This window comes from Pelophylax lessonae (genome assembly GCF_965119305.1).
Source record: "Pelophylax lessonae genome assembly, chromosome: 9".
Taxonomy (NCBI): domain Eukaryota; kingdom Metazoa; phylum Chordata; class Amphibia; order Anura; family Ranidae; genus Pelophylax; species Pelophylax lessonae.
Window position 1 is genome coordinate 237,212,183 of NC_138776.1, and position 26,766 is coordinate 237,238,948.

At 44.7% G+C, this 26,766-nt stretch overlaps 1 protein-coding gene across 1 annotated transcript in view; it reads left to right on the forward strand.

Annotated features, from left to right (window-relative positions):
• The window catches only part of LOC309562481 (uncharacterized protein), a 75,694-nt gene that overhangs the window by 37,051 nt on the left and 11,877 nt on the right, over window positions 1–26,766 (forward strand). Inside the window, exons 2-5 of the mRNA XM_082266711.1 lie at window positions 13,933–15,742; window positions 15,840–15,901; window positions 21,242–21,394; window positions 22,510–22,571. Coding sequence (XP_082122837.1) covers window positions 14,139–15,742; window positions 15,840–15,901; window positions 21,242–21,394; window positions 22,510–22,571 — 1,881 coding nt within the window. The 5' untranslated portion in view covers window positions 13,933–14,138. The remainder of the gene's footprint in view (window positions 1–13,932; window positions 15,743–15,839; window positions 15,902–21,241; window positions 21,395–22,509; window positions 22,572–26,766) is intronic.

A 26,766-nucleotide genomic window follows, 5' to 3' on the forward strand; every position in this document is an offset into this window, starting at 1 on the left:
TTTTTTACCAAGCATATGTAGCCGAAAACAAATTGGCCAAAAATGTTAAAAAATTTTGATTTTTACATTTTTTTTGAGGGGAATTTCATATAAAAAAATGTGAAAAATATTATTATTTTTGCAAAATTGTCGCTTTTTTTTTATTATAGCGCATGATCAAAAAATCGTACAGGTGATCAAATACCACCAAAAGAAAGCTCTGTTTGTGGGAAAAAAAGGACATCAAATTCGTTTAGGTACAGCGTCGCACAACCGCGCAAATGTCTGTTAAAGTCACGCAGTGCCGAATCACAAAAAAAACCCTGGTCAGGAAGGGGGTAAAATCTTCCGGGGCTTAAGTGGTTAGTGTCTAAACCGCTGGCAATAAATGTTAGTACTCCTCTAAGTGAAAATATCAAAATTGGGCCCAAACTGTCAATATTTTGTGTGGCCACCATTATTTTCCAGCACTGCCTTTACCCTCTTGGGCATGGAGTTCAGCAGAGCTTCCCAGGTTGCCACTGGAGTCCTCTTCCACTCCTCCATGATGACATAATAGAGCTGGTGGATGTTGGATACCTTGCGCTCCTCCACCTTCCGTCTGCCCCACAGATGCTCAATAGGGTTTAGGTCTGGAGACATGCTTAGCCAGTCCATCGGCTTCTTTAGCAAGACAGTGGTCGTCTTGGAGGTGTGTTTGGGGTTTTTATCATGTTGGAATACTGCCCTGCGGCCAAGTCACCGAAGGGAGGGGATCATGCTCTGCTTCAGTATGTCACAGTACCATTCATGGGTCCCTCAATAAGAATACCATAAGAATTGCCATAACAAACCACCCACCTAATATTGAGTAGGCCCCCCTTTTGTCCCCAAAACACCTGACCTATCGTGGTTTGGACCCCACTAGACCTCTGAAGGTATGCTGTGTATTCTGGCACCAAGCTGTCAGTAGCAGATCTTTTTAGCCTCTGCTGGCTTGCCTTCTTCCCATAGTGCATCCTGGTGGCATTTTTGTTCCCCAGATAAGTGGTGCACATGCACCTGGCTATCCACATGATGTAAAAGAAAATGTGATTCATCGGACCAGGCTTCCTTCTCCCATTGCTCTGTGGTCCAGTTCTGATGCTCATGTGCCCATTGTGGGTGCTTTTTTGCTGTTGCCGCAAGATAATCAATGTTATTCATGTAGCACTACCACCGTGGGAGCCTCGTGATATCATGGAGTCTTTGTTCTGCCACAACTCTTAAAGCTGCTCAGTCCACACTGACACACCGGTGCGTTAGTATGCTACCACTCTATAATAATACACCGAAAATAGCCCACAAACAACTTGGTAGTAGATTAATTAGATGTATTATGGCAAGGCAAGTTAGATAATAGTCAAATCAGTAAAGAGGCAATTGAACACTTTTAAAGTTAAAGTACTGAGTAAGGTGAACACTATGGCAATTAGCTAACTGCAACAATGTTAAACCCAGATTCAGCTGGTATAAACAGTGGGCTATATAACAAGCAACCCAAAGAAATGTCCTCGAGTGTATACAGCCCTAATAGCCCTATTAGTGGGTGGATGTATGCATTCCTGACAAGGGGTACCCCTTGAGAAGGCCTATTTAGCAGTACTGAGCTGGCTATCGTTGGGGCCCATTTATAAGGTGGTGCACGTGATGCTGTCCCTTTAAGGCTGTCCGCAATAGATGGCTGATGGTTTGATAAGTAAGGGGCAGCCTCTATTGGCATTAATTGTGGGCAGTAAAGGGTTAAGCTCAGTCATTCCCCCCTCCTGGCATGCAACGGATCTCTCCTCCTCTGTTTTAAGAGATATTTGGGTGTTGTAATCCCTTGTAGCTTGCAGCCTATTCCATTGCATTGCACAGCGCTCCTTACAGACTACAGTTCCCAGTGTCATTTGTGCTATTCTTGGATCATCTAATGAGAAGGTATGGGCGGAGTCACTAACCACTTTTTCCCTATGTACATGGCAGTCTGGGTAGCGAAGCCCACAGCCTTATCCATTTGCATTGTATTGTGCTCCTTGGGGACTACATGTTCCATGACCCTCCTTACTGTAGCATCAACAAGTCTCCTTCTCAGGGGCTCACAGCTCCTGCCAGGAGGGAGGGGGGTGAGCAGGGGATTTCACACAGGGCTCTCACAGGGAACCAGCACCAGTCCACCCGGCTGTCTCTCCACCAGCCCGCTTGACTGCTCTAGAGATCTTCCAGGGCAAGGTTAAGAAAAATTTAAGCACACCGCTATCTTCGAGAGAGACCTGCTATGTGCGGCATTCTCTCCCCTTGTAAGTCCCTAACCAAGCTGTATTACTCACACGGACCTTCTCGCACCTGGAGCCTCTCAGGAAAGACTCCCTCCAAACTGCTTCTGTTATCAGGATCCTCCTGAGCCAGCCCAAGCCCTGGCCTGCGGTAGAGCCCCCCTGGCAGGGGTTCACCTCAACGGCCACCAAAAGTCCCCTCAGCACTCCATACCCACCTTCCACCTAAGCCCCAGCCAGCATGACATATCCATATTTAAGAACTTGCCGACCAGCCGCCGTAGTCTTACTGTGGTAGGTCAGCTCTGTCCCTCAAAACAACGTACATGTACGTCGCTTAGCAGAACCACTAGTGGGGGTGTGCACACGTGCCAATTGACCACAGGGGGAGCCCATCAGCGGGTTCAGGCGGCTGGAATTGCCACCAGGCACCCGCGATCGCTCCCCATGGAGACAGAATTGCGGTCTGCCGTTGTAAACACAGAAAACCGCTGTTCTGCCACTTATGAACACAGGGATCCTGTGTTCCTCTTATTTAGGAACACAGGTCCCTATTTTCATGCAGCAAGCCCACAGTTAGAAAGCACCCCCTAAGGGCACATTTAACCCTTTGATCGCCCCTGGTGTTACCCCTTCCCTGCCAGTGTCATTAGTACAGTAACAGTGCATATTTTTAGCACTGATTACTGTAGTAATGTCACTGGTACCCCCAAAAGTGTCAAAAATGTCAGTTAGGGGTCCGATCTGTCGCAGTCTTGCAAAAAATCGCAGATCGCGGCCATTACTAGTAAAAAAACAATAAAAATGACATAAATCTTTCTTGTAGTTAGTAGACACAATAACTTTTGCGCAAACCAATCAAAATACGCTTGCTGCGATTTTTTACTTTTTTTTTTTTTACAAAAAATATGTAGCAGAAAACAAATTGGCCTAAAATGTTAAAAAATTTTGATTTTTACCATTTTTGGGGGGGGGAATGTTATATAGCAGAATGTGAAAAATATTGTTTTTTTTTTTCAAAATTGTCGCTCTTTTTATGTTTATAGCGCAAAAAATAAAAATCGCAGAGGTGATCAAATACAGTGCCTTGCGAAAGTATTCGGCCCCCTTGAACTTTGCGACCTTTTGCCACATTTCAGGCTTCAAACATAAAGATATAAAACTGTAATATTTTGTGAAGAATCAACAACAAGTGGGACACAATCATGAAGTGGAACGAAATTTATTAGATATTTCAAACTTTTTTAACAAATAAAAAACTGAAAAATTGGGCATGCAAAATTATTCAGCCCCCTTAGGTTAACATTTTGTAGCGCCACCTTTTGCTGCGATTACAGCTGTAAATTGCTTGGGGTATGTCTCTATCAGTTTTGCACATCGAGAGACTGACATTTTTGCCCATTCCTCCTTGCAAAACAGCGCGAGCTCAATGGAGAGCGTTTGTGAACAGCAGTATTCAGTTCTTTCCACAGATTCTCGATTGGATTCAGGTCTGGACTTTGACTTGGCCATTCTAACACCTGGATATGTTTATTTGTGAACCATTCCATTGTAGATTTTGCTTTATGTTTTGGATCATTGTCTTGTTGGAAGACAAATCTCCGTCCCAGTCTCAGGTCTTTTGCAGACTCCATCAGGTTTTCTTCCAGAATGGTCCTGTATTTGGCTCCATCCATCTTCCCATCAATTTTAACCATCTTCCCTGCCCCTGCTGAAGAAAAGCAGGCCCAAACCATGATGCTGCCACCACCATGTTTGACAGTGGGGATGGTGTGTTCATAGTGATGAGCTGTGTTGCTTTTACGCCAAACATAACGTTTTGCATTGTTGCCAAAAAGTTTGATTTTGGTTTCATCTGACCAGAGCACCTTCTTCCACACGTTTGGTGTGTCTCCCAGGTGACTTGTGCCAAACTTTAAACGACACTTTTTATGGATATCTTTAAGAAATGGCTTTCTTCTTGCCACTCTTCCATAAAGGCCAGATTTGTGCAGTATACGACTGATTGTTGTCCTATGGACAGAGTCTCCCACCTCAGCTGTAGATCTCTGCAGTTCATCCAGAGTGATCATGGGCCTCTTGGCTGCATCTCTGATCAGTCTTCTCCTTGTATGAGCTGAAAGTTTAGAGGGACGGCCAGGTCTTCGTAGATTTGCAGTGGTCTGATACTCCTTCCGTTTCAATAATATCGCTTGCACAGTGCTCCTTGGGATGTTTAAAGCTTGGGAAATCTTTTTGTATCCAAATACGGCTTTAAACTTCTCCACAACAGTATCTCGGACCTGCCTGGTGTGTTCCTTGTTCTTCATGGTGCTCTCTGCGCTTTAAACGGACCTCTGAGACTATCACAGTGCAGGTGCATTTATATGGAGACTTGATTACACACAGGTGGATTCTATTTATCATCATTAGTCATTTAGGTCAACATTGGATCATTCAGAGATCCTCACTGAACTTCTGGAGAGAGTTTGCTGCACTGAAAGTAAAGGGGCTGAATAATTTTGCACGCCCAATTTTTCAGTTTTTTATTTGTTAACAAAGTTTGAAATATCCAATAAATTTCGTTCAACTTCATGATTGTGTCCCACTTGTTGTTGATTCTTCACAAAAAATTACAGTTTTATATCTTTATGTTTGAAGCCTGAAACGTGGCAAAGGGTCGCAAAGTTCAAGGGGGCCGAATACTTTCGCAAGGCACTGTACCACCAAAAGAAAGCTCTATTTGTGGGAAAAAAGGACATCAATTTTATTTAGGTACAGCGTCGCACGACCATGCAATTGTCCATTAAAGTAACGCAGTGCCGAATTGCAAAATAAGGCCTGGTCATTAAGAGGGCAAATCCTTCTGGTCCAGAAGTGGTTAAAGGGTGCCTTGAGATTGTCTATAACTTTAAAGGGTTCCTTGACTGAAAAAAAGTTGAGAAACACTGAACTAGATGAAATGTTTGTTGTGAGTGGATGACTGCATTGAATGACTGGTGCATGTAAGGCAATTTAAAGTTACTAATTCAGAGAAACACAAAAAAAAATGAAACCGTGCATGACACTTAACATTTTCCCAAACAAAGGGCTGTCAGCCTTCTACCCTAGTCACACAAGGGAACATCTCTTTAAATGCTGCCATATATCAGATAATTGTCGCATTGATCGGTAAATGACAATGGGGGTTTTTACATGGTCTTTCAGGAATGTCATTTTTCCCTCTGAAGTCCCTTATGAAAGGCTTCCCATGGCCTGCAGGCTGCACCATGGGACTCTTTTTCTCGTAGAGCTGCACCTACTTTAAACAAAGAGCTATCAGTTCTTTTCATGATTTGCAAACAGAAGGGTCTTCAACTAGAATTCTCAGTGCCATTCATAGCTGGGGAATTTTAAAGGAAACATTGCTTTAAAAGTTTAAACAGGTGTCTTTAATAGAATTATTACTTTTTTTTTTTTATTATTACCACTTTTATTATTACTGTTAGCTGTATGTATGAGAAGTATCAGCTTTGTGTAACTTAATCGTATTATTTGCGTGTATTTATGGGAATGTAATTGTGTTTTTTTATTCTTTATTTTGGACAGGGTGTATACATATAAAGCCAGAGCCAGTATACACAGGACCGGTGCTACCACTAGGCAAACTAGGCAGCCACCTAGGGCACATTACCACCTAGGACGCAGCCATGGCCAGGGCCACATTCCTCTCCTGTCACCTCCTCGTGCCTGGTGGATGTCACCTCTAGAGAGGGGGTGATTTGTTTATGAAGGGTTGTGTAGGGTTGAAGGGGGGCAGTGTTTATAAGAAGGGGGGTGGGTGTAGGCAATGCTGTATCTTGAAGAAATCCAAAATTTGAGACCGCACTCAAGGTATACGGTGAAATCAAAAAGGTTTCTTTTATTCCTCTTGAATAAAGTAGACAGACAGTGTGCAAACAGACGTGTCGGGTTGACGCGTTTCACGACGCTGTAGGTCACTTACTCATATGTGGTTATGAGTAAGCGACCTACAGCGTTGTGAAACGCGTCAACCCGACACATCTGTTTGCACACTGTCTGTCTACTTTATTCATGAGGAATAAAATAAACTTTTTTGATTTCAGCATATACCTTGAGTGCGATCTCAAATTTTGGATTTCTTTAGTTCTCGGATGACGGATCTGACCTGCACCAGGCTTGGAACACACACCTGAGCGGCTTCCCCCTTCTCATTGCTTCAATGCTGTATCTTGGCCTAGGCCAACAAGGCCCAGGCCTAGGGCGGCACTTTGCAGGGGGGGGGCGACAAAAAAGCCTTCCCCGCATGAAAAATACAGCCTCCTCCCGGCTTTTAGTGTAGCGCCATTCTTATGGGCCGGGTGGCAGGGCCTTTGAAGCAAATCGGTCTGGCGCCACCATAAGCATCCAATAGATTTGCGTAGGTATGGAAAACCTACTTGAAGCAAGCAAAAGCCTCTCAACATAGCTTAGGGTCAATTCGCACCAGCTGCTGCACTGGTGAAGCCTAAAGAGGAAGTGGTGGGGTTTGCAGATGGCAGGGGGGGGGGGGGTCTTAAAAGGAAGGGGTGGGGCCTTGGCAGGAAGGAGTGGGTCATATTTAAATTAGGGGATCCTCTAGTTTAGACAGGACTAGGGCAGCACATATCCTAAATACACCACTGGGTGTAGGGTTAAATGGGGCAGTGTGTATATGAAGGGTTAAAGAGTGGCAGAGTGTGCAGGAAGGGGGTGTAGCATTAAAAGGGGGGCATTATGTACAGGAAAGGGGCAATGTGTACAGCTTTTTTTTTTTGGGGGGGGGGGGGTGCAAGTAGCTGGTCTTGCCTAGGATGCAAATTAGTCTAGCACCGGCCCTGAGTATACATTTAATATGAATACAATCCGGTCAGATATAATTACAGCCAATACACTTCTGTAGACTTTTATAGGTTAGCCAAAGGAGGAGCAACAATAAATCTCAACACAGCTGACCCATAAAGGTTGGAAAACATATACACACACATTGGAACATGTTAGTGTATAAGGCTGGCCATACATTATACAATTTTCTTATCCAATTTTCCTTTACATTTACCAAAACCATATAATATGAGGTCAAACCTAAACACTTTCAATGTGTATGCAATCAGGCAGGCCCTTGCACTACATAGTTGAAGGTAAAACTAAATAAATCTGAATAAGAAAATTGTAAAGTGTATGGCCAACCTAGGATGTCACTTAAAAAAGGCTATTGATAATATGACAAGAAACATAAGAATACGTTTTGGTTTACACCATCTCTGTTTTACTATTGAGTCACTGCATTGGACGAATAGGTTTGAGAGAGAAACCCAAAAGGGCAGAACGGGGGGAAAATTCTTGCGATGAGCTGAACATTTTCGTAAGTAATGGAAAGTTATGGAAAGAAAAGAAGGAGAAAAAAAAGAGATGGAGGGTAAGGGGAAGGATGTGGGAGAGGAATTATTATGCCGTAAATGAAAATACACGGCAAGAGCTACAGAGTCAGCACCGGTTCCCCATGCTTCAAAGCACCATCACCCATTCTAAAGATGATAAATAAACAATTACTATTCAATAAGGTTGTTGGTGTCGGATGCCAAATAGAAGCATATTGGGCAGAACAGGTAAACACCATCCACGAAAGCCAGATTTCATTAACTTTAGACTCTGTTATGTGACGCAGTGCTGTATTTTGGCCTAGGCCAACAAGGCCAAGGTCTAGGGCGGCACTTTGCAGGGGGGCAGCAAAAAAGCTGCCCCCCCTTCCACCTGAGACTATATTGTCCATTGGTTGCTAGAGCCGCCTCTCTCACCCCCCCCTCTCTCTCTCACTCACCCCCTGTCACCCACCCCCCCTCTCTCTCCCCCATCCCTCTATCACCCCTCCTCTCTCTCTCCCTCTCTCTTACCCTCTCTCTCACCTCTCTCACCTCTCTCTTTCTCTCTCAGCCCCCTCTCTCTCTCTCTCTCATCCCCCCTCTCTCTCAGCCCCCTCTCTCTCTCTCATCCCCCCTCTCTCTCAGCCCCCTCTCTTACCCCCCTCTCTCGCTTATCTCCCCTCTCTCTCATCCCCTCTCTCTCTCTATCCCCCCTCCCTCTCTTTCTCTCTCATCCCCTTCTCTCATCCTCCCTCTCTATTCCAGCCTCTCTCTCGCTCTCTCTCACCCCCCTCTCTCTCTCATCCCCCCACTCTCTCCCCCCCTCTCTCTCAGCCCCCTCTCTCTCTCTTTCATCCCCCCTCTCTCTCATCCCTCTCTCTCTCATCCCTCTCTCTCTCTCTCTCGCATCCCCCCTCCCTCACCCACCACCCTCTCTCTCCCCCACCCGCTCTCACCCCCCTCTTGTGAGATCTCAGGGGTTCATGCTGGGACTTGTAGTCCTTCAATTTTGGAGGAAGTCACATCTGTTAAAAAAAAGGAGTGGGGCAAATTTACATAGGAGGGGGTGGGGGCACCCTATTTTAGTCTTGCCTAGGGCAGCACAAAACCAAAATACACCACTGATGTGACGTTTCCTTTAGCTTTTCCATCTCATTCACCTTGGAAAACCACTGGCCTAGCGTGGGGGGGACGTAATTTGCTTACAAAGATCCAGAATGCATTCAGAAAGTGGACTGTCCGGGAAGACTTATATTGTTTCATAGAAACCTGGTTGACATGTAACAAATATCCAGTAGGATCTGTACCAGGGTCCCCCGAAGTTGGCTGGGGGAATATTTTGTGGGCCTCCATCCAAAAAGTCTCTAATACCAGACATTAACGGAAGATATGCAGAAGGGTTCCGGGGTCCTTTTGACACATCCGACATTCCTTTGGGATCAAGATATTGTGTTTTTAACTTTAATGGCCTTGGATACATTTTATTTGACTGATTTTAAGTTTATAATGCTCCAAAGGCCTATGCAGTATACACCTATCTGTTGCGGTAATGAACAATACCTCAATGCAAAGTGTGAATAGGATTTTAACCCAGGAAGGGACACTGTGGGGTAAAAACAACATGTGAAAAGTGGGCATGGCTGCCTTGCACTAAATATTGGGGGCATAGTTAAATAAAGTCTGAGCCTAACTATAGTATACACTGTACACCGTCCACAGTAGACAGAGAGACAAAACTTCATCAGAGCCAAACTAAAGAAGAACCTCATTAAAGTGTTGAAAACTGCACAGCAACAAGTAACTGTTAAGACAATAAACACTTTGGTCGGGAGAATGTACTACACAAAAAAGTCACTACCGTGCATAAAGTGTAGTGGTCAGGACTTTGCAATATATAGCGTAGGGTACAGAGAACAGCAGTCAGGAGTATGCAGGGGCAGACTGGTAACTTTCGGCCCAGGGGGCAAGTACAAACCAGAGGCCCATGGAGCAGCGACTCAGCCCCTCTCCCACTTTCCCTCAACCCCCCTCCCACTCTCCCAATCCTCCTTATGACCCCCATTATAAGCTGAAGCCCTGCTCCAGATACTCTCTACTTACCGGCTGAATACGGGTTCCTGACCTGGCCAGCAGGGGGCGGTTGGGGGGGAAGCTGGGACAGCTCGGTTGGGGCTGGCCAGGGCAAGAGAGTCACAAGTCATGGAAGCAGCCTCTGCTCAGACACAGTTTACACCATGAATGCTGGGGGGGGGAGGCCTGCGCTATGTCCTTGTCTTCAACCCGCACTCAGTAGGTCAGCGGTGGGGTCTCTTTGCTTCTTTTCACCAGGAATCCTTTAGGCATGTCTGTGGCAGAAGCGGTGCAGCCTTTTTACGGGGAATCAGAGCAGCCCAGGGGGGCAATTGCCCCCCTGCCCTCTGGCCCAGTAACCCTGGGAGTATGTATCATAGACATTTACATTGCTGGTCAGTGGGAGGAAAAAATGCCTCAGCATCAGTGAACAGAAAAATGCCTCGGCAGCGATGGTTAGTGGGAAGTAAAAAAATGTCCTTGTATCAGTCGGGGCAAAAAAGACCTGCTATCAGGGACCAGTGGGGAAAAGGCCATCAGGGGCTGACTGGCAGCTTTCGACCCAGGAGGCAAGTACAAACCAAAGGCCCATGGTGCAGTGACTCTGCCCCCCTCCCACTCTCCTCCTTCCCGGCCTCCTCCTGACCCCCATTCCATGCTGTAGCTCTGCTCCAGATACTCTTTACTCACCAGCCAAATCCGGGTTCCCAGCCTGGTCAGCAGAGGCTGGTTGAGGGGAGCTGGGAAAGCTCGGTCGGGGCTGGCCAGGGACGAGAGTCTCCAGTGGGGCATGAAACTGGCTTCTGCTCAGACACAGTTTACACCATCCATGCTCGGGGGGAGGCCTGCGCTCTGTCCTTGTCTTCATCCCACACTTAATAGGTCAGCGGCGGGGACTTTTTACATCCCTTCACCAGGAATCCTTTAGGCATGTCTGTGGCCGAAGCAAGGCAGCCTTTTTAAGGGGCATCAGAGCAGCTGGGGGACAAAATCATTACACATCCCCTTTAATGTGTTCTTTTTATGCATTCATTATGCTATAGAGCTAAAAAATATTTACTGTTTCACTACACAGAGCTGTGTGCAGTGGCCCTAACAGTAAGGCCCCGTTCACACTGGGGCGATCCGACTTCCCTCACAGTTCGCGGCTCGCACCGCTACCTCGGAGCGGCCGGCACGGACTTCATAACATTGAAGTCTATGACGGTCTATGACGATCGCTCCGGGTCGCCCCAAAGAAGCTCCGGACCCTTTTTCTAAGTCGGAGCGACTTGTGTCGCTCCTATTAGAATGGGTCCGCAGCTTCTCTATGGAAGGCGACCTGTCAGGCGACCAGGTCGCCTGACAGGTCACCCCAGTGTGAACGGGGACTAAGCCAATGTATTTCGTGCCCCTTGAGTGACCTCCAGTCACTTTGCACAATCCAATGGGGATCCTGTTGTTAAAGTAAACCAGTGCTATGCCCATTTGGGGAAAACCAGAGTTTTGCTATAATTCCCATCCCCAGCACCATATACTCACCTTTCCATTGCTCTTCTGCTGCTCTATTCAGCTGAAGGAAATACCAATTTTGACAGAGCTGAAAGTAAATGCATCTGTGAAGGTCTGCATTAAAGTGGGCGTAGCACAGATTCACTTTAGGCTGCCAGGGCATATAAGGCAAGATTCGACTACTCTAAGTGATGTCTACAACCTGTATGTATATAGTCTACTTCTGCCTTTTTCAACCAGGGTGCTGGGGCACCCTGGCGTGCCTCCTGGGTTCTTCAGGGGTGCCTTGGCAAAATGCAGGGGCGTAACTACAGGGGATGCAGGGGTTGAAACTGCAACCAAGCCCCATGCTCCAGGGGGCCTGTGCGGCTCCCCTGTACACCTGGATAGGGGAGGAGGGCAGCATGTAGAGCAATCCTCCTTTTTCCTCCTGTAGCTGCAGGAGGAAAATGGAGGAGATTGGTTCCTCTGTATGCTGCCTCTGCCACTCCTCCTATCCAGTTCACTTGTGTTCTGCTGTCTCTGGGCCCCTGTGTGCTCACCTGGTCCCCCCCATTGTGCTGCCCCCCCCCCACTGTGCTCCCTCCCCTCTCCTGCCAACTGCTGCAGGGGATGTGTCACAATAGAGAACCAAGAAGGGGTCAGTAAATATGTAATTTACATTCCTTTTCTGAATGGACAGAGTCATAGTCAGTGACATTGTATTATTTTTTATCATTTTATTTTATTTTTTACAATTAAAATACCAAAATTTAAAAACTACTGACACCAGCTGGTGAACTTTCAGAATTGCAAAGGTCACATTTGCGACCGGGCCCTGGCATTCCACCACTGTGGGGAGGCCCCAAGATGGCAGGAAGAGGGCCCACTGCAGAACTTGTGAAAAGGTCCCGCTGCGGGACCGTAATAAAGGGCCCCTCAACTAGAGTAAAGGGCCCCAGAATCAGTGAGAAGAGCCCCAATCTTGAAGGGAAGGGCTCCGGCCAGGGGTCCGGGGGGCCCTTCATGGTTTCTTGCACCAGGGCCCTGAAGGTTCTAGTTACACCTCTGACAAAATGCCTAAAAATTGCAACAAATTGAAAGAGGTTACATTGCAGCATTACAATCCTGTGCACCATTCGGGTCAATCCACTGGCATCCTGACAACCAATGACATCACTGGTTGATAAAGAGAATGACAGGTGCTTGCATAGAATCCTTGTTTACTCCTCCTCTTCCCCTCTCCATCAGCACTGGGGTCACATTAGCAAGTAGAAGAAGAGAAACTAAGGGAGAAAAGAAACGATAGAATACTAGTCAGTGCCCGTTTGCAATAGTGGAGGAATAAATCACTTGTAACGTTGGATGGCCCATGTGTATGAATGTTGCTGCTATATGTAAAACTATTAGTTTCGTTTTTTTTTTTTTTTTACATTTTAGAATGGGGTGCCTCAAGATTGTGCAGAATTTTAACCACTTGCCGACCGCCGCACGACTATTTACTGCGGCGGTCAGCCCCTCACAGGCAGAGTGACATAGGTCTACGTCGCTAGCCTGTGAGGGTCTAGGGAGCTAAAGCACGCCCCCGGAGGCGCGCTCCCGCTCCCGAGTGGTCACGGACCCCCCCGCACGTGTGACCGGCGGACCCGGCGGACGCACTCGCGATCGTCGGTGGAGAGGGAGAAAGTCAGGCGGCTAATGTAAACAAGCCGCCTGTCATTCTCCCCGGTGTATGAATGATGATCATACGGTTCTACTATGTAGAACCGTTGATCACTGTTCATACATCTGAAGCCACAGCCAATCACAGTTAGAATCACGCCCCTAGGGACACACATAGCCCCTCCCTCTCAAAAAAAAGTTAACCCCTTCACTGCCAGTGTAATTTTACAGTAACAGTGCATATATATATGATTACTGATTACTGTAGAAATGTCACTGGTAACCCCAAAAGTGTCAAAAATGTCAGTCAAGGGTCCGATCTGTCCGCCGCAATGTCGCAGTACCGCAAAAAAAAATCGCAGATCGCCGCCATTACGCGTTAAAAAAAAAAACAACAAAAATGACAAAAATCTTTCCCTTAGTTAGTAAACGCGATAACTTTTGCGCAAACCAATCAAAATACGCTTTTTGCAATTTTTTTTTTTACCAAACATATGTAGCATAAAACAAATTGGCCGAAAATGTTAAAAAATTTTGATTTTTAAATTTTTTTGGGGGGGAATTTCATATAAAAAAAAAATGTGAAAAATATTGTTATTTTTGCAAAATTGTCACTCTTTTTTTGTTTATAGCGTATGATCAAAAAATCGCACAGGTGATCAAATACCACCAAAAGAAAGCTCTGTTTGTGGGAAAAAAAGGACGTCAAATTCGTTTGGGTACAGCGTCGCACGTCCGCGCAATTGTCCATTTAAGTCACGCAGTGCCGAATCGCAAAATACCCCCTGGTCAGGAAGGGGGTAAAATATTCCGGGGCTTAAATGGTTAAAGGGTGCCGCAACTAAAAAAAAAGGTTGAGAAACACTGGTCTACTTCCATATTAGGTGCTGTTATTAGGTCAGTGACACCACACCAAAGCACATACTAGAATGCAAAGAGTTAGATACAAAAGTATGCAAATAGTTAGATACATGAGAATATGTCTCTATGTCAATATGTTTCTCTATCCTTGCTACTTCTTGGGCACCTTTTCGTCCTTATAATTAATAATAAAATTGACAGCAGTTTGTTGTTTTGGCGAATCCATCTAACTTTTCCTTTATTTCTTTATACAGGTACCCTATATCCAGTCAGAAGAGTGAATTTCCCCCTTTCAAGTGCTCCTGGGAGGGGCATAGTGTGGGAATGGGAGGAGCTTCCACGCCAGTGGATCCCATTTGAAACAAGACTTTCAATCTTGATCCAGGATGCTCTGGAGAGGCAGCAAACGGGTGTGCGCCTTGGGGAACCCTGCAGTGGCTCTCATATTTGCTTTCAGACCATGACCCAAATTGAATTTCCTTCTCAGAAGAGGATTAGGGTCAGAGCTCGAGCCCAGATGCCTTTCCCAAAAGCTGGCAAAAAATGTCCTCCAGCGTACCACGTTGCCTTACCCCAATTTATTAACGCCTGTTCAAATTCCAAACATGGGTCCTTAACAGCTCAACAACAACCTGTTGGCACAAGTCATGGACTAGTCAATTTTAACCAAGAGCTTGTTAATGGTAATCATGGATTAATAAACTCCAGACGAAGAACCATAAGCACCAATCAGGACAAAATGAACCAAGGACTGACAAATGCCAATCAAGGACTTGTCAATGTCAACCGAGGACTGCCAAACTCAAACCACGGACTAATGAACTCAAACCATTTTTTAGTCAACTCCAATCATGTACCCATGAACAGTCACCAGAGGACAATAAACTCTAGACAAGAGCCATTGTTCTCCAGTTATGGGATGGTTGATTCTCGCCTCATGCTGCAAAATTCAAGTCATGAGCTTTTCAATGCCAATCAGATCTCAGTGAACTTTAATTCTGGAGCAGTGAATTACAGTGCTGGTCCTATACCTTCTAATCGTGGGATTGTAAATTCTAATGATGGATTAGTAAACTATAACCAAGACCTAGAAGATAGCAGCCAGGAACTTATTAATTTTGATGCTAATGTGATTTTGCCAAACTATGGACCACCTTCTTACTGTGAAACTACTTCCAATGATTCTAGTCCTGAATCGGGGAGTCCAAACTCAATGTTGCTTGACTCGGATATCGGCCCACAATGGACCGCTGTACAACATGACTGTAACATTTATAATTCTAGCCCTGCATTAGCTAGGTCTAATTCTAGGCAGTCAAATTCAAGAAATGGGCTAGCAAGGTCTGAATCAAGATGCAGAGACTCAAGACCTGAGCTAGCAAGATCCGAATCCAGGCCCGGAGATTACAGGCCAGCATTAAGTAGGGCTAACTCAAGACCGGAAGAACACCAAGTTGTGATACACAGGTCAGAATCTAGGCCTGCAGAAAGTAGGCCTGTACTTATGAGATCGAACTCTGGGCCTAATGACTACAAATCTGGATTTGTGAGGTCAAATTCTAGACCCGGTGAGCCTAAACCTGGATTAGTAAGGTCTGACTCTAAGTATGAATTTTCTGCATCTGAAATTAGACCTGCTGACTTTAGACCTTCACTATCTAGATCAAACTCCAGATACAATGAGATCAGGCCTGCCCCAGTGAAAACGGACTATAGAAATGTAGCTTCTAGGCCAGGATATGTAAGGTCTATATCTAGACCTGAAGATAGTAGGCCTGAACTAGTTAGGTCTCAATCAAGGTCCACTTCCACTGACTCCAAGCCAAGTTCAGCTAGCCCTAACCATAGAATCAGCCATGCAAAGCCTAATTTAGTTGGCAGAAGTCTTTCCCGTTCAGCTTCACTTAGAGGGAGTAGGAGCCCTCCTCCCTGTGCTTGCCCACAGTGTCTTCTTGTGCAGAGTGTGAAGTCTGCTAGCTGGCCAGGGCGCCAATTGGACAGCAGACCAGCCAAAGCTCAGCATCATGACAGCCAGCGATGTGAGAAAAGTAAAGTTCTCACTAGGTAAGTTCTGAAGCCTACTACATTGTTTGATACATGTTACATACAAAATGCCTTTAAACTATTATTTATTTATTTATTTATTTTTTGCATTTTGTAGGGTGCCTCCAGTGCCTCTTAGTAACATGGAAGGCTCAGGGATGATCCCACCAGCCCTAGCAGGTATAAATACTATGCTATACTGTATACTAAAAGTGAGCTATGATACGCATACAGCCAAAATCATTAAAGTGGAGTTCCGGGCACAGAATCGTTTTTTTTTTTTTAATGTCCCCCAAACAGTGACCCTTAGACCTCTATACATCCGCTAATCCTGTTTCATACATTGAAATAATCGGTTTGCAAGCATAAAATCTTACTTTATAAAATTTGTGATGAGCGCCGCCATCTTTGTCCTGGATCGCCGAGTCCGTTGTGGGGAAATGTCTTCCCTTCTTCCTGGTTCTAGTAAGCGGAGGCTGGTGAATCCAGCGCGAAATCCTGCGCATGCCCAGTACTATACGATAGGCATCGCCGTCCGCACTGTGCTCCTCCTAACATTGCGTCATTTCCTGTTTTGAAATAACGCGATGAGAGGAGCGGCCGGCCGCCTTCGTCACTGCCCATTGCATCCTGAGAGCCACGAGTAAGAGCTCCCAGGACGCATTGCGGGACAGGAAGTGACTGCGCGGGCCGCGGCCGAGGAAGGAGGAAGTCGATGGAAAGGTGAGTATATTATCCTCTCTAAAAAGGTAATGAAAAAAAAAAAAAGGTCCGGGAATATCCAATTCGGGCACAGGAAAGGATAAGGAAGCGGATGCCTTGAAATCTACAGGCACGATTCTGTGCCCGGAACTCCGCTTTAACCACTTTACCACCGGAGGATTTTGCTGTCTTACGTCCAGGCCACTTTTTGCGATTCGGCACTGTGCAAATTTAACTGACAATTGTGCGGTCGAGCAACGCTGTACCCAAACGAAATTTACGTCCTTTTTTCCCCACAAATAGAGCTTTCTTTTAGTGGTATTTGATCACCTCTGTGATTTTTACTTTTTGCGCTATAAACAAAAAAATAGGGACAATTTTAAAAAAATAACAATATTTTTCACATTTTTTATATGAAATTCCCCCCAAAAAAATGTAAAAATCAAAAATTTTTATCATTTTTGGCCAATTTGTTTTCTGCTACATATTTTTAGTAAAAAAAATTGCAATAAGCGTATTTTGATTGGTTTGCGCAAAATTTATTGCGTTTACTAACTAAGGGAAAAATTTCTGTAATTTTTGGTGTTTTTTTTTTTTTAACGAGTAATGGCAGCGATCTGCGATTTTTTTTTTTGCGGGACTGCGACATTGCGGCGTACAGATCGGACCCTTGACTGACATTTTTGACACTTTTGGGGGTACCAGTGACATTACTACAGTAATCAGTGCTATAAATATGCACTGTTACTGTAAAAATGACACTGGCAGGGAAGGTTTTAATTTTATTGGAGAGGGAGGGGTTAATGTATGCCTGGTGCTTACTGACGTGTGTGGGGGGAGGTGACTATGTGACACAGGGACAGATCGCATGTTCAGCTATGCTGAACCCTGCAATCTGACCCTGCCTGTCACTTAGGAGATCCGCCCGCTTTGTTTACACAAGTGGGCGGATCTCCACACTCGATTCCCCGACGATCGGGGAAGAGCAGCGGCGATCGCCACTGCTCCTCCCCTGGCCCGACTCCCGCTGTAACTGAACACAGCGGGAGTGAGCCTCCGGCGGCGCGCGCGCTCAACCCACAAGGGGAGAGGACCAGCGACGTAGGTCCTTTTGTCTTTCAGCTCCCCCTGTTACAGTCTCCATAGTAAAAAAAAAAGTACAGATCCAAAAGGGAGAGTGGTATCCCCTCATAATGGGCACAGCAGGTGTGCAGACCCAAGAACTCAAAGTTCTCACCACTCTCAAAGAGTTAAAAAACGGCCAAGTCTAACACCCATCTACCAAACATCAAAATTTTAGTTATTGGAGAGCCCTTTGGTTACTTTATAAAAGCAAAAACAGCTGCAGTCACCTTTTGAAATATCATAGGTGCCTGCATTCGTATCTTGTAAAAAATACTGTTGGCCAAAAACCTGAGATTGTTACGCTATAGTCGAGCAACTACTATACTTGCACTTCCTCTTTTAGCATCCCCAGACTCAAAATGGCTTGTAATTATGATGGAAGATCTCACTGACCAATAAGTAAATTGCACCAAAGTTAAAGCGGAGCTCCGGCCTCAAATACCCATTTTTACTAAAAATACCCCTATAATACTAATCCATCGCCCTTTACAGAACCGCTATTCTCATACTTACAAGGTGTACGGTATTGGATTTTAGTCAAAATCTTACTTTTAAAACGCTGTCTGGGCGCGGCCATCTTAGATGTGGGCATCTGAAGCTGCAGTGTAATCTGCTGTGTCCTTCTTCCTGATTCCAGGGAGTATTCTGGGAGTTCTTCTTGATTCCAGCCTCCTGGGAGTGATGACAAACCGCTCCCAGGATGCAATGCAAAGGCGGAAGTGATGTCGGTGGCCGTGGCCACAGAGGGGGGAGAAGGAGGAAGTACAATCAAAAATGCCCTGAAAATAAGTTAAGGGACCCCCGAAAAAAATTGAAATGCCCAATTGTTGATCAGCATAGCGAGTACTCCAGGAATCACTAAAGTTGCAAAATAGGCCGGAACTCCGCTTTAAGAGCTGGTTGACATTTGCAAAATAGAATTCCATGTATTTTGCACTCCAAAGGTGCATAGACATGCATTCTTTAAAGCAAACGGGTCATAAAATAAATACTGACCTCGTTCTCTGAAAATGTTGGCTGTCTTGGGTATACACTGGCTTAAGAATTTTGAATCACTGACCTTGAAGAGGTCTGCATATCAGCATTCCTTGCCTGTATACTTGTTTCAGATTTCTGCTTCCAAGTACTGAACCAAGACATTTATTATGATTGCCATGCAGCTGGCATTTTCAGAAACAGAAGTCGGAAATTACATTCCTCGTGTTTCTCCTATGACAGGTTTCCTTTATATTGCCACTGCTCATTTATTCACTTTTCCTTGGAGAAGTATCTTTGGGTGGCTTTAGTGGGGACCCTAATTATGTAGAACAATACAGAAAGAAGAGGGGTTCAACAAAATAATTGTATATAATCATACTGCGCAAACTGACATCTAACCAAAGCTGCCAGCACCTCAACCGACATAAAGTTGTCCAAACTTTTTATACAAAAAAAGTGCAGTGCTATAATGACTGATACAGTCCAATGATAGTGTATTAAAAATATTGAAAAATTGAAAAAGTAAATGAATACTGGTGAGCCCCAAGTGTTGAAAATTTAAGCAAAAATGTGGAACCATTAAAACTTGCACACGTAATCGTAAAGGAGAAAATTCCCACACCAACAAAGTGAATATTGAATGCACTCACCGGAGGATATGGACCCAAGTACCATATAGCAAATGGGTCAATCAAGCTTGAAATTATCCATGGATCTCCCAAGGATCGGCTGTTTCCACGGATGTTTTCAAAGGATGGCTGTATCCTCTTGAAAAGGGATGGCTATGACTCCCAGTATGGTATCCGTATGTGGAAGTAAGCCAAACAACACAACATAGTGTAATATCGCTTAAAATAAAATTTATTAAAAAAAAGGGAATCAAAAAAACTTATAAACATCCATGTATGAACAGCATGTAAACATAGGAATAACAGGTGACAAATAACGTGGTGTTGACTCGTTTCGTCACATATGGCTTCCTCAAAGGTTATTGCCACTGACACGTTTCGTCATATAGGACTTCCTCAAAGGTTATGGCAATAACCTTTGAGGAAGTCATATATGATGAAACGCGTCAGACCACATTATCGGTCACCCGTCATCATTTCTATCTTTACATCCTTTTCATACATGGATATTTCTAAAATTTTTTTTGATCCCCTGTTTTTAATAAATTTTATTGTAAACCGTATTACACGATGTTGTGTTGTTTGACTTACTTCCACATACGGATACCATACTGGTAGTCATAGCCATCCCTTTTCAAGAGGATACAGCCATCCTTTGAAAACATCCATGGGAACAGCCACTCCTTGGGAGATCCATGGATAATTTCGAGCTTTATTGACCCATTTGCTATATGGTACCCCTGTCCATATCCTCCAGTGAGCGCATCCAATATTCACTTTGTTGGTGTGGGAATTTTCTCTTATATGATCTTGTGTGCCACTTAAGCCCCGGAAGATTTTACCCCCTTCCTGGCCAGGGCCTATTTTGCGATTCGGCACTGCGTGATTTTAACGGACGATTGCGCGATCGTGCGACGCTGTACCTAAACAAATTTGACGTCCTTTTTTTCCCACAAACAGAGCTTTCTTTTGGTGGTATTTGATCATCTGTGCGATTTTTTTTTTATCATGCGCTATAAACAAAAAAAGAGCGTCAATTTTGCAAAAATAACAATATTTTTCAAATTTTTTTATATGAAATTCCCCCAAAAAAATGTAAAAATCAAAATTTTTTAACATTTTAGGCCAATTTGTTTTATGCTACCTATGTTTGGTAAAAAAAATCGCGAAAAGCATATTTTGATTGGTTTGCGCAAAAGTTATTGCGTTTACTAAGGGAAAGACTTTTGTCATTTTTGTTGTTTTTTTTTTTTTTAACGAGTAATGGCGACGATCTGCAATTTTTTTTTGCGGGACTGCGACATTGCGGCAGACACATCGGACTCTTGACTGACATTTTTGACACTTTGGGGGTACCAGTGACATTACTACAGTAATCAGTGCTACATATGCACGGTTACTGTAAAAATGACACACGGGCAGTGAAGGGGTTAACTTTTTTTGAGAGGGAGGGGTTAAGTGTGTCCCTAGGGGTGTGATTCAAACTGTGATTGGATGTGGCTACTGGTGTAAGAACAGAGATCAACGGTCCTACATAGCAGAACCGTATGATCTCCATTCTTACACAGGGAAGAATGACACGCATCATAGGTTGAACTGGATGGACTTGTGTCTTTTTTCAGCCTCACTAACTATGTAACTATGTAAGGCGGCTTTGTTTATTTTAGCCGCCTGCCTTTCTCCTGGTGTAACGGACGATCGCGAGTGCCCGGCGGACATCGGGTCCGCCGGGCACACGCGCGGGGGGGTCCGTGATCGAGTGGGAGCGGGAGCGCGCCTCCGAGGGCGTGCGCTCGCTCCCAAAACCCTTATAGGCTAGCAACGTAGTACTACGTCGCTTTGCCTGTGAGGGGCTGACCGCCGCAGTAAATAGTCGTGCGGCGGTCGGCAAGTGGTTAAATGGTTTCACATTTTTGCTTCAATTTTCAACACTTGGGACTCACCAGTATTCATTTACTTTTTTCACTCAATAAAATAATTGTTTTTCATGGACCTGCCTTAACTTCACCATGGGAGCTCAGAGTTGAGATTTGCTCTGATGCCCCTAACTTCACACAAACTAATCCACTGCTTTTATTTTTTTTAGGTATTAGTGGACTTCTAATGAGTGCAGCAGGTCTTCCTGTTTGTCTATCTATCCCTGCTACACCAATATTTCAGCCACCACCAGTAAAGAAAAGGGATGTCCGACCAGTACCTGGAATCAAAGGGAGCAGTCGGAAGATAAGCAACAAAAAGAGTATGTGTTATACGCTACGCTATAAACATGACTTTTGCATCATTTTTTATAGTTACTATTTAAAAGATACTTATTTGAAAAACTTAGCCATGCAGAGAACACTATCTTACAAGGTAGTCATGAGGAAATAGGGATCTTCCCCAATACACTTTGTTATAGTGATAGTCTTGTCCTTTGTTGACATAAAGCAACAGGAAAGTTGGGTGCCATAAGTTGTTTCTCAACTGGTGGGTCCATGGGTGTGCATCTTGGCAAAGTTGGGCAATAATGTTTATGCTATGGCATAGGAGAGAAAAGCCACTACAAGGGGAGGAAGATACATCTGACCCTGGCTTACCAAAGAAGAATAAAAAGCATTTTTTAAATTTAGAATGATCACTATTTACCCACGATATGTCGGATTGGATGGTGCATGTGATGCACACGTACATCTTCGTGGTGCAAAATTGTACATGCTTTATTGCTCATTATTACATACAGTGCATCTTATACCTCGTACACACGCAACGATTATCGGCCGACCGATCGGCCGTCTTTTGTCCAGTGTTGTTGTGTTGGTTGAAATGTGCTCTAGACTGCACACTAATTTTCTCGGCCAACAAAAACCAACTTCAGAAGTGATGTCATGTGATGGTTTACTTTCCGTGTGTTTTTTCTTCTCTGAGCATGCCCAGTCTTGCTCATCAGATTTTTGTCTGCCGAAATCTGTACTGACTGACGAAAAATCGGCCGTTCTGTTGACGGCCAACAAAAATTTTATAGCCTGCACACCAGATTTTGTTTGGCCGAAAAGTTGTCGAAAGCATCATACTAATAAGCCGAAAATCGGCCGATCGGACGTTGGCCGAAAATTAACGGGCAACTATCGATGCGTGTGTACGAGGCATAACAAGGGATTTTTTTGAGCATCCCCAAGCCGGTAACCGTAAACTTCATTTTACAATATTGGGAGCGCTATATAATCCACTACTGCCACCTGTTGGACCTCCAGAGGAAGTACAATGGCATCTCTAATTCCTCTGCCAAATCTCAGGGCTTTTCTTCTCGTGCAGTATTGGTTATTAGATATGTTTTCCTCTCCCATCCTTAAACGCTGACCTTTGTTTTTTTAATAGGTAAAAAGCCAGAGGAGATGATCAAGCAATTCCTGCAAAGAGAGAAGACTCCATTGGCAGAGGTATCAGTGTATTATCTAATCGCATCATTTTTATTTAGTCTAAGTTCTCTCAATGCTCATGTTTTAGTGGCTGGGCATCTGTGTTTGCATTATTTGCTGAATTCTTATATGGAATGCATACTTGCCAACTGTCCCTTTTTTCCTGGGACAGTCCCTGCAAATAGGAGCCTGTCCCAGGTAATTTATATTGTCCCTGGAAGCGCCTGTTAATCCGGCTGCCCATAAATGTTACACAGAAGTAGTGCAGATGAATGGGAGAATTATTCCAACTCTGCTACTTTGGCCTTAAGTTTGAAATTCCCTTTTTAGTTTCCTGTAATTCTCTTTATATTGAGTAGACTCTATAATCTGATAAGTAGACAAGATCATTTATGCAGAGTGGGCGGAGCTTCAGAGAAGTGGGTGTGGTAATTGATAGCTGTGCTGCAAAGTGTCCCTGGAAATTGTTTTTAAATGTTGGCAACTATGGGAATGCCTCCGAAATTCAAAGCCTGACTTTGTTGCCAATGCTATGCCCAGATGAGAATCAGGATGATAAGAACTAGCCTAGGGGCTAACACAAGTTCTTATTGTTGTGTGTAGAGCTGATTTCCCAAATAAGAAAATATTGTCTAAATACAAGAAGCATGTGTATTCTTACTTGAATCTAGGCGTGCTTTGTGTATTTTTTTTCTAGAGCTGTACAGTAATCTACTGTAAGACCGCATTCACACTGAAGCGGCACGACTTCGGGGGCGACCTGTGAAGTCTTCGACGCGACTTGCACGGACTTCATATAATGAATGTCTATGCAAGTTGCTCCGAGGTCGCCCCGAAGTAGTACAGGACCCTTTTTCTAAGTCGGAGCGACTTGTGTCGCTCCTATTAGAACGGGTCCTGTAGCACTGCATGGACCGCGACGGACCGCGACTTGTCAGGCTAACAAGTCGCCTGACAAGTCGCGGTAGTGTGAATGGAGACTAAGACTTTTTGCAGGAGCTTCCTGTAATGAAGAACTGCCACTGCTGCTTTGTCTCCTTGTACAGGATGATTGGTCTTGTATCAGTCTACCTCTTCTAGTTTACTGTAGGCACCCTGTAGTTCAGCCATTCTCAGCCAGGGTTCTCTGGAACCCTAGGGTTCATCCAGAGGTTGCTAGGGGTTCCTGGAGCAGTGGCTGATTGACCTCTGATTTGAGGGAGGCACAACACCACCTTGCAGAGCCAGCGGCATTGAACGCAATGATCTTTTAGCTGCATTCATACCTAGGGCTACGTTGCTAGCCTGTGAGGCTCTAGGGAGCTCCCGCGAGCAGGAATGAGTCACTGGTGCCGGCTCTTAACAACCAGCACAAAACACTTGAACATGTTAATCACACGTTTCAATGAATTTCTATCGGGAAAAAAAAATAATTTTAACCAGTTGCCGACCACCGCACGACTATATACTGCGGCGGTCAGTCCTGGCCAGGCAGAGTGACGTATCGGTACGTCACTTGCCTGTCAATTCCTTGTGAGCCAATAGCGGGCGAGCGCGTGCCACAGGGAAGTTAGTGCGGACCCGATGTCCGCTGGTCACTCGCCGGTCACTCGCCGATCATCGGTACAGAGGGAGAAAGTCTGTAAACAAGCCGCCTGTCATTCTCCCCTGTGTAGAAACAGTGATCAGACAGTTCTACTATGTAGGACCGTTGATCACTGTTCCTACACCTCAAGCCACAGCCAATCACAGTAGAAAGCACGCCCCTAGGGACACACACAGCCCCTCCCTCTCAAATAAAGTTAACCCCTTCACTGCCAGTGTAATTTTACAGTAACAGTGCATATGTATAGCACTGATTACTGTATAAATGTCACTGGTAACCCCAAAAGTGTCAAAAATGTCAGTCAAGGGTCCGATCTGTCCGCCGCAATGTTGCAGTACCGCAAAAAACAATTGCAGATCGCCGCCATTACGCGTTAAAAAAAAAAAACACCAAAAATGACAGAAATCTTTCCCTTAGTTAGTAAGCGCAATAACTTTTGCGCAAACCAATAAAAATACGCTTTTTGCGATTTTTTTTCTTTTACCAAACATAGGTAGCAGAAAACAAATTGGCCAAAAATGTTAAAAAATGTTGATTTTTACATTTTTGGGGGGGGAATTTCATATAAAAATATTGTTATTTTTTCAAAATTTACGCTCTTTTTTTGTTTATAGCGCAAAAAGTAAAAATCGCACAGGTGATAAAATACCACCAAAAGAAAGCTCTGTTTGTGGGAAAAAAAGGAAGTCAAATTAGTTTAGGTACAGCGTCGCACGACCGCGCAATTGTCCGTTAAAATCACGCAGTAAAAAATCGCAAAAAAAAACCCTGGTCGGAATGGGGGTAAAATCTTCCGGGGGTTAAGTGGTTAAAAAATCCCCAATCTGCTCAAATAGAGCTACAAAAGTAGCTCTAAAACCTTTTTGAGCTTCAGGCCTTTGGCTTCAGGCAGCTTGAAGTGGAGATGTGAACCATGAAAGAAAGAAAGGAGGCGCAAACACCTAGTGCATTACCCATGAACACCTTAAAAATGTTTTAATAAAATGCCAAAAACATACTCACAGACATGAAGAATAAAATTCAAGAATCCACCACATGTGGAATGGAACATGTCCCTGTAAATAGGAAATGTTCCATTCCACATGTGGTGGATTCTTGAAATGCGATTTTATCCTTCATGTCTGTGTGTATGTTTTTGGCATTTTATTAAAAAAATTTTAAGGTGTTCACGGGTAATGCACTAGGTCAGTGATGGCGAACCTTGGCACCCCAGATGTTTTGGAACTACATTTCCCATAATGCTCACCTACAATGCAGAGTGCATGAGCATCATGGGAGATGTAGTTCCAAAACATCTGGGATGCCAAGGTTCGCCATCAATACACTAGGTGTTTGCGCCTTCTTTCTTTCTTTCATGTGCCAATGTTTGGAGTTCCCTACCTGAGGACAGCGGCACGCCTGTCATCCCCATTGGAGTGAGCGCTTGACTAAATTGGTTGTTTGGCGATGGGAACCATCTCTGTAGAGAATAATTGATTTTTTTCTCCCTGAATATTTTGGAGCTTCAGGAGACATTCTGACCACCAAAGTATGGGGGGTTATACTGTACATCCCACTGATCACCAATGCAAGGGGCATTGTTTCCACTGAACCCAGTTTAATTAATTTTACCAGGAGTTCCCGGAAATTGTGAAATTATTTCAAGGGTTCCTTTGGGGTAAAATTAGTTGAGAAATGCTGCTATAGTGGGTGGATCTGCTCCCATGTATCTGTTTGTACTACATTTGGCGCTTTTCCACTGCATGGAACTGAACGGTTCGGCTCGCTTTTGTGCTTTTCCACTGCTGGTACCGCATGGTACGGTGTAGGAACAGTTCGGTACGGTGCGGTACGGCGGCGCTTTTCCACTGCATGGAACCGAACGGTACGGCTCTCAAAAACAGTACCACCTCGATTGTGGTTCCAAGAGGTACCATACCCGGTACCATATGCCAAAATCCTTTGCATGCAGTCACTACTAGCCACTGATTGGTCAGAGAATCGTTGTTATCCCACCCACTTAACTTTAGTACTACTTTAGTGGAAAAGCAAACCATACCAAACCGTACCGAACCGTTCCAACACCGTACCATGCGGTACCAGCAGTGGAAAAGCAAACCGGGCCAAGCAGGGCCGAGTAGAGCCGAGACGGTACTTGCAGTGGAAAAGTGCCTATTGTGGACTGTGGACTGGAAAATTGTGACACCATTGGCTGGCCTTGTAAAGGCCGTGGCTGTCACACATGATAAGGGTTGGGCTAGCTTAGCAATGGAAACTCCCCTAGAATATAAAAAGACCGCATCGGATGCAGCTTGCAAGAATCTACACAAAGCCAGAATGTTACTTTGTAGTTAACCTCTGAAGTACATTCAGAGCCGGTTCACACTGAGGCGACACGAGTCCTTACTACTTTGGGGGCGACTTGTGCATTACCATCCACCACGACTTCGGAGCGACTTGCAGGGACTTCACATAATGGAAGTCTATGCAAGTCGCTCCGAGGTCCCCCGAAGTAGTACAGGACCCTTTTTCTAAGTCGGAGCGACTTGTGTCGCTCCTATTAAAACGGTTCCCGTACCGAACAATGGGAGCGCGAGGGAGCGCGACTTGTCAGGCTGACAAGTCGCGGTCCAAGTCGGATCAGTGTGAACC